The sequence below is a fragment of the Diospyros lotus genome, unplaced genomic scaffold (genome assembly GCF_014633365.1).
Source record: "Diospyros lotus cultivar Yz01 unplaced genomic scaffold, ASM1463336v1 superscaf1, whole genome shotgun sequence".
NCBI classification, from domain to species: domain Eukaryota; kingdom Viridiplantae; phylum Streptophyta; class Magnoliopsida; order Ericales; family Ebenaceae; genus Diospyros; species Diospyros lotus.
Genome location: NW_026267104.1, coordinates 4,125,687 through 4,134,032, shown reverse-complemented (window position 1 = coordinate 4,134,032; position 8,346 = coordinate 4,125,687). Strand labels below are relative to the sequence as shown.

General features: G+C 32.4%; 1 protein-coding gene across 1 annotated transcript; it reads right to left on the bottom strand.

Annotated features, from left to right (window-relative positions):
- Nucleotides 1-3,550: 3,550 nt before the first annotated feature.
- Nucleotides 3,551-8,009, bottom strand: LOC127792779 (partner of Y14 and mago; the record flags this gene model as incomplete). The annotated part of the gene is given in 4 exon segments (XM_052323357.1): nt 3,551-3,809; nt 5,297-5,515; nt 7,307-7,426; nt 7,533-8,009. Coding segments are annotated over 4 exon segments (693 nt in total). The 3' UTR covers nt 3,551-3,665.
- Nucleotides 8,010-8,346: the final 337 nt, after the last annotated feature.

The following is an 8,346-nucleotide window of genomic DNA, read 5'->3' as shown; positions in this document are numbered from 1 at the left end:
CATCCAGTGAGTTGTTTTTCTTTACCTTGCTTTTTTGCCTCTTTTCTTCTGCTTTTGAGTTGTATGAAGAAACTCTTGAAGAACTTGTGAAATTCTTCTGAAACCTTGTCAGTATGAAACCTTTTTGCACTTTGCTATGCATTTCTGGGAAGTCTATAAATTTCTGTCTTGACTTGTTACAAATGGACAAGAGAATAGCATAGGTATTGGATGTTTTATAGAGAAATATTCAATGCAACTGTAATATCATGTTATTGTGCTACCATGTTTGGTGATTTTTGATATATGTATAATATTTTAGCCATTTGTTTGCAATATGAGTACATAATGTTATAGTTACATTGAATTTTCTTTTGACCCCATATGATATCCTTTGCCTGTAAATTTAAATCTCCAATAAAGTGTTTATTCTTCTGTTAGATGATGATGAGCCAATCAACTAGTCAATCAGACTTTGTGCCTTGTCTAAATCATCATTTTTGGAAGGGAGAAGGAACAGTTGTTTGTTTTTTTTTTTTTTATGACTGGTGTTTACTTTGCCTTCTTAATTTTAGAGGAGACTAGCATTTTCTTCTGATTTGACTTTCAAGTAAATCGGATGTAGTTACAAGTTTATACATTCTTAAGCGAATATATGATTAGTCCCCATCAAATAGGGTATTTTTATTTTCACTAGGAGTTGATCTCTCGTCACTTTTAAAGAAACTTAAGAGCTTTATCACTTACATTAGGGGTGGCAATACGGGTTGGCGAGTTGTAATCGTATCGTGTTGAGACACGCGTATAATACGTATCTGGCTAACTCGAACACGATTCGTTTAATAATCGTGTCAAATTCTTTAAACCCGAACATGACACGTTTAACCTGTTTAACTAAACGTGTCGTGTCACTTGTTAACCAATTTAACCTGTTTAATTTAAACGGGTTGTGCTGTGTCACTTGTTAAACATGTTATTTTGTGTATAATTATGTTAATGTGTTCAAATCAACTCACTAACCATTTTAATTAAATGTGTCATTTCGTATATAATCGTGTTAACGTATTCGGATTAACCCGTTAACACGTTTAGGGTTTAGGGTTATTACGTGTCTAAACAGGTTAGGCGAGTTGACCCGCCTAAGATACGAAAATAATCGTGTCATAAATGGATTGACCCATTTATGACTCGAAGTTGATTAATTCCAATCCTAACCCGCTTAATTTCGTGTCGTGTCGTGTAATCGGGTCGTGTCCAAAATTGCGACCTTAACTTGCGCCATGTTTGGAACAGTTTGAGTGTCTTTTTATTAAGCTTTCAGGTGATTTAGTACATAAGTTGAAAGGAAAGTCGAAATGCAATGGGTATGGAAATAAAGCATGAGATGCAGCCAATGCATTTGGACAAACTTATATTTTTTCTCTTATATTTTCACATATTTTTGTGTAGTTATTTAAGTATTTTGATTACATTCCTAAATTTATATTTTTGAGTCAATTTAACTATTATACTTTAATTTTAGTGTGTCAATTTAAATTTTTTATTATTTTGATTATATTTTTAAATTAATATTTTAAAATCAATTTAATCACTGCACTTTAACATGAAAAAGGTGTGATAGATATTTTATTATCTTATCTTATTTATTTATTTATTTTTAAATGTGAAAGTACATAAGTTATATTAATTAAAAAATATAGATCTAAAAATGTAATCAAAATAATAAAAAGTCTAAGTTGCTACAAGAAAAAAAAAATCAAAATTCAAGAGAGAAGTTGAATAAAAAATTAAGTTCATGAAAATAATCAAAATAATAAAAAATTTAAGTGACTATACACAAAAAAAAAAAAAACATAAAAATATAGGAGAGAAAATACGAATATGGCCATTCTTCTTATTCATAGATGTTTCCTGCTGATAATAAGATGGGATGGTTTGAGCATATTGTCAATTATGATGTATCTGGCTAAGAGGGCTAGAAATGTCAAGAATCAGAAGATGGGTATTGCCTATTAGAGGTATTTGATTTGAGTTTGTTGCCTGTGGTTGCTTCCTAGTTTGGTAGTCATTTGTTATTAGGTTTACAAGATTATGGGCAATGAAGTGATGACATTTTTAATAAAAAAAAAAAAAATTATTAAGTGAGATTCTGTAGTGAATTCTTTTTTTTTTCTTATTCTTTTGACTTAAGTTATACGAAAATATAAATAAAAAATTAATATGATACTAAATGAAAATAGAAAAACATGTCAATAAAAATATATACGAGTTCTTTTGTGAATATAATTTTTAATATGAAAAATTATAAAAAATAAACATAAATTTCATAATTCATTCAAACAAATATAAATATAAATTTTATTATTAATGAATGACTTACTAATTAAAAATAAATAATATTTTTTTATAAAAATAATCAAATATAATATAAAAATAAATTTAAAATTTTACTTACTTATAAAAATATATAATTAATTTAAAAAATTAAATTAGAGACAAAAAAAATTTTGTTTCATCTCTAACCTTTTTATGAACGAAAACACATTTTTTATATTATAAAATAATTTCAAAATTACAAAAACAATATATGAACTTGTTTTTAATTTTTTAGTGTTTCAAAAACTGAAACATTTCAGAAATGCCAAAATATTTTCGTGCATCATAACCTTTGACGCCTGACATCCAGACAATTAAAATTTAATCGAGTTCCGTTTTGAATTTATGAATAAGTTAATAAGAAATACAATTAAAATTAAAAAACTTGGTCTAAATTAATATAAATAATTTGAAAATATCCCAGAAATCTTCACAACAAAAGCCGCTGCATATTACACTGGTGCACCACAGGACAAAGTTAAGACGAGATAATTTTAGAGATAAAAATAATATATTATTTATATTTATTTTTAATGGAATTGTTCCTCAATAACTCATCAAATTATTATTTTTAATGGAATTGGTATAATACTCTTTTTATTATATCTAATCACCAAAACACTAGAGACAATCCCATGAGTTAAAAGGCATTAGTGGGGAGAATCACCAAATCTTCTCAATAGCCAACTGGAAAAAGCTTCTGTAATAGAACTTACAGGCCAACCAATCATCTGTAAAATGAGAATTTATTACAAATTTGGGGAAGAGACAAATCCTGCATATATCTAACACATCATGATCCTTGGTGATTTCAAATTCTAACTTGTGTTGAAAGGTCAACTATAAGGCTCAAATGTAAATTATAAAAACCCTTAAATCACAATAACTAGGACAGGCTACATAAATTCTCTATCTATTGGAGTATGGTTAACTATATCTACTAAAAAGTTATTATATCTCAGTAATAAGATTAGACTTTCCCAATTCAAATGTAAATTTATTTATAGAATTCATGTTGTCTAATCCAACAAATTTAATATTAGTTGTTAGCTACAAATGTAAATTACTTTCAGAAATTCTGAAACAGCTACCTAACAAGGATATAAATAGGTCATGTTTCGTACTAGACTAAAATTTTGATGAACAAGAGGCTGTTGGAGCCTTCTGGTCTTACAAACTACGCCTATTGAAGCCGTTGCACAAGTAAAATCTTACATAGAGAGGGGCGTCTCTTTCCAAATTGTAGTCCTGATGAAGCAACAACAATTAGAAACTACACCAAATTCCTTAATCCTAAGACAAACCTTGACCTATGAGGTCACTAGCTCAGACTTTTGAACTTCCAAGAGTCTCAGCTCCTTGCGCCAATCTTCTATTTTAGCCATCTTCTCCAATTGCTCTGGCTTCATGTCTTGCTGCAATGTTTTCTGCTGTTGAGCTTCTGCAAGCCGTATCTGTTGGGGTAAACAAAAAATTGGGAGTTTAATACCTCACTGATGTTTCAAACACCAATCTCACAATAATTTAACCCTTGGGTTAACAGAAAATAAGCATGGTAACACCAGATGTAAAGTTGTGAACTAAGCAGCGATATTCTCAACTAAACCAAGAAAATTGCTACAAAATTATACAACCATTGAAAAATCAGAGCAGGTGATAATTAAAGATGAAGAGCATTCCTGCTAACATTTTCAGAAGAACCTACCAAACAAGTAAAGAAAGCAGTAGTAAAGGACTGTAGAAAATAGCGTATCCAAATAATCCCATATCTCCAAACAAATTGTTACAACAATGAACAATATTACCAGGAACCATGTGATTCACTATGAACAGAGAGAAATGTATTAGGACCAATAGTTCTGATAGATAGACAATATATATTTTTCCCAAACAAGTAAACAGTACGCAAGCATGTTGAAATTCACTGGGTTCAATGACCAACAATTTTTAATATTAAATTATTGATGTCCATTATGCATAGTGACATGACACCAATCAATGATATGTAAGTATTTATGGCTGCTTTCACCAGCAGTCTGGATGTCATGACACAGAATCTAAAACTAAAGTACCTTCAAAATCTCACCAGAATCCCCAACATAAGAATATATTGTAGAACTGCCTTATATTATATCTGTGACTGAGAGTCACTCGTAAAATCAACTGAAAAAGAACAAAATAAATTTTCATCTAATAAATGCTTTGTCGATAACAGACAAGGGAAAACGCCTTTTTCTCAAGAACAAGTTTAAGTTTAGGGTGTGATGAAACTTTTAATACGATAGTTTTTTAAGGCTCAAGGTGCACTCAAGTGCCAAGCTCCCAGCCCTAAGCTTAAGGCATAACAAGAAGCATGATGCCTAACTAAGTTAGGCACTTGTGTGATAGCCATGTATAATAAATATTTACAAGCAACTTGAAATATGTGCCTCATAACAATAAACAGTGAATTTTTTGAATTGCAACTGAGAAGGTTTGACAAATTCATGTATGTGCATATCTTTTAGGCATCAACTAAATCAAACACCTGCTGAAAATAATGATAATAAAAGCAGCAATCATAAATTTTAAGTACATATTTACAGTTTCAAGCATCAGGTGCTAGAGTCTATCTCAAGTAGTTAGCAAAATCCACGAGTCTAGAAACCAACATATTGGACAACAAATACATCCAGACTATGAATCTGACATGAGGCATGTCAATTAGTGGCCTTTCAAAAATAAAACATACATGATAACAACAATGTTCGATTGATTTACAGAAAAGAAAATGAACCTTTCTTATGGTTACTTGGCTAGCTTATAGTGTAGTGCTTCTTTGTCAACAAGCAGGCCCAGGCAGGCCTTTGCTCAATAACAACTCTATATCAACCAAAATAGAAAATGGAACAGAGTTCAGTCATGAATATCCTCTTAAATGCATGGAGCACAGGAAATTTACCTTCTTTTTTAGTGCTCTCATTTTTTTATCAAGTTCTGGGTTAGGATCTGAAGGAGAACATTGCGTTGAATTCGAGGGAGATGTAGCAGCAGTAGAATTTGCAGAAATAGAAAGGTCCTTTATCTCTGATACCACTGGCTCCACAGATTCTGATCCCTGACTAGCATCTTCAGCTGACACTTCATTCTTATCTAAGTTTTTACCCTTATCAAGAGCAGCCTATCAAAAGTAACATAGCTAAAGTTACAAGAAGAAGAATAACTCTCCAAAAGAAAAGTAACAAAAGATACTATGAGAAAATACAAATTGTTTTTAGCATGCAAGTAAATAAACAAACTCAAAAGTCCCAATAGCTTATTTTTCATACAATCTTATCATAATTAAGTTTGTTTTGGTCCTAACCCTTTTTGCATATAAAATTATCTTCCTAACAAGAAGTAATAACAGGTCAACTTTGCTTTCAACAACCATATTAACTAGCTACAAAATTACTGTAGGATTTAGAAAATTGCCATCATTACAACTCCTATTTTATGTGTTTCCGACAAAATAAGGCATTATACCTGTGGTTCATACCAATTAGAAGAGGACTACTAAATTCTAATCTAAGAGCTATCCATCCTTCCCAAATGCAGAATACAGCTTTCAATAAATAAGCTTTGCAATTCCTAAATAAGCTTCCTCCCACTGTTATTTCACATATTTATTTATATGTAAATACAAGAATGGACATGTCCTATTTATAACCAATCCCAAGCTTGGACAAAGGAAGGATTGTGTTAGGTAGCCAACAGCCCATATAAAAACTCATCGAACTCGAATCAAACAGTGTTGAAGAAGACACAATTAAGATGGTTTTGTTTATGTGACAAAGAGACCAATAGATGCTCCTAGGAGGAGAGTGGATGAATAGGTTAGGTATAATACGGGTTATAAGAGCCTTACAAAAAATATGGTTGTACATAGAAATGACAATGTTGATAGCAGAAAAGGTTGGGAAAAAGCAAGATAAACTTGGTTGGACACTCTAAAGTATGATATGAGTTATAAATAAGGGTCTAATAAAAGATATGATTATAAATAGAAACGACTGCCAAGACAGAATTTATTTAGTCATCCTTACCTAGTGGGTTTAAGAGTGGTATGTTGTTGTTGTACAAGAAGGGACGCAGAACTCTGACTTTGAATATAGTAATCTCTTCTGACACTTAATGTGTTAAAAGTATTACTTCTTATTAATGGATTCATCGAAGGGGGTAAACCATGCCTATGTTTGTCCAATTCTTGTTACCAAGTGAATATATACATGTTCCCATCTCAAAGGCTAGAGTTAGCAAAATTGAGGCCCTATGGTGGTGAAAGTAAGCAATCTGATACAGGGCACACGAGGATTGAAATAGATTAGAGCAATAATCATTCAGTCTAGATAGGGACTGTTCCAAAACAGTATTATCTCTGAGTGAAAAAGAAGCAACATGATGAAAACAAAAACAAAATGAAATGAAATAAAAAGGCAAGGCAAGTTATAGCATCACCCACATAAACTGAAAACAAACAATACAAAGAAATTATTCTTTCGGAATATGCCAGCTTTAAGAAAAAAGACATTTAGCAAGTTATAGCATAAATAAGAGGACAGGAAGTATAGAGTTCAAATACAATATGAGTATTAACTCAAAGTTCATCTCCACATCTCAGTATCATGGTTTTACAATCCCATCTTAACCAATTAAGCAGCTTACTGCTTACCCATGCATGCAAAAAATTATTTGAGGCAAAATAACAAAGGAAAGAGGAACTCTAAGTAAAACAAGGTTCAGAACATAGCTGAAGCACTCAAACTGGCGAGAGAGTTCTTGGTTAGTCACAAACATTAGACAGAATCAAAGGGTGCTATCCAATCACGAAAATTAGGATTCCAAAGTATTGCTGCCTTCCCTGGACAATAATTTCCGCGTATGCAGTACAGATACTGCAAAGTCAGGAAAGATAAAGATACAGAAATTCTACCTGGAGTCGCTTCTCCTTCTTCCTTTCATTCCTTTTGGCCGCCTTGGTCTTGGGCTTCGCATCCGCAACCGGATCGTAACCGGGCGGCACCTCCTGTGACGATTGCATCTCCTTCCTCCACTGCAGTCATCACCAATCCAACGGGTAGAAATCATGATCGAGTGATAGTCTAACATAATAAACATTAACACGCAAGTTTTATACGAGTGAGTGGGCAATTACGCACGAGAGCGCCCTTGGACTGGTAAATGGCAACTTCATCTTGAGGGACGTAGCCGGCCCTAATTCGGATGGGTTTTCTTAGGGTTCCGTCGGGTCTTCGCGTGGGGCCCAGAATCCTCTCCCCCTCTTTTAGGGTTATGCTCAGTTGAGCAGCTAACTGGTTTTCCTCTTCTTCTTGTCCTCTTCCGCCATGGCCGCTGCTTGCCATTGCCATGTAGAGAGAGAGAATGAGAGAAAAAAGCGGCAAATACTGGAGCGAGTTGTTGAACAACAACAACAGATCGGAGCAATAGAAATGATTGAAAATTTCAGTAGGCGCTGGTTTGATTGATTCGCCGGGGAAGAGAAGGCGATGAGAAACGAACTGTGATCTGAGAGAGTGATTTGGGACTGAGAGAGCAACAATCGGCGAAATTCCTTGTTTTCCCTTTTCTTTTTATTTTGGAATTTTTGTTTTTCGTTGCCTTTTGTGCCCAAAATTTTGAACTAGGTTGTCCCTCCCGAAGAAATAAACGATTTGATAAATTATTTATAAAAATCAAACTTACATTTTGAAATTTATTAATTTGATATCTAAAATATAAAATAAAGTTATATTTACAAAAATTATATCGTAATCTTACGTAATTGATGCAAAATTCAATGTATATATAAAATTAATAATGTTTAAATTTGGTATTCTAATAATAATCTAGTATAATAATAAATGAATAAATCAGAATTATTTCTTTTAAACATGTTATGCTGGGCCCAGACTTAAAGAAAAAGGCTCAAAAGTCTATTAAAAAACCCAACCGAGAAGCCCAAGTGACTTTAGA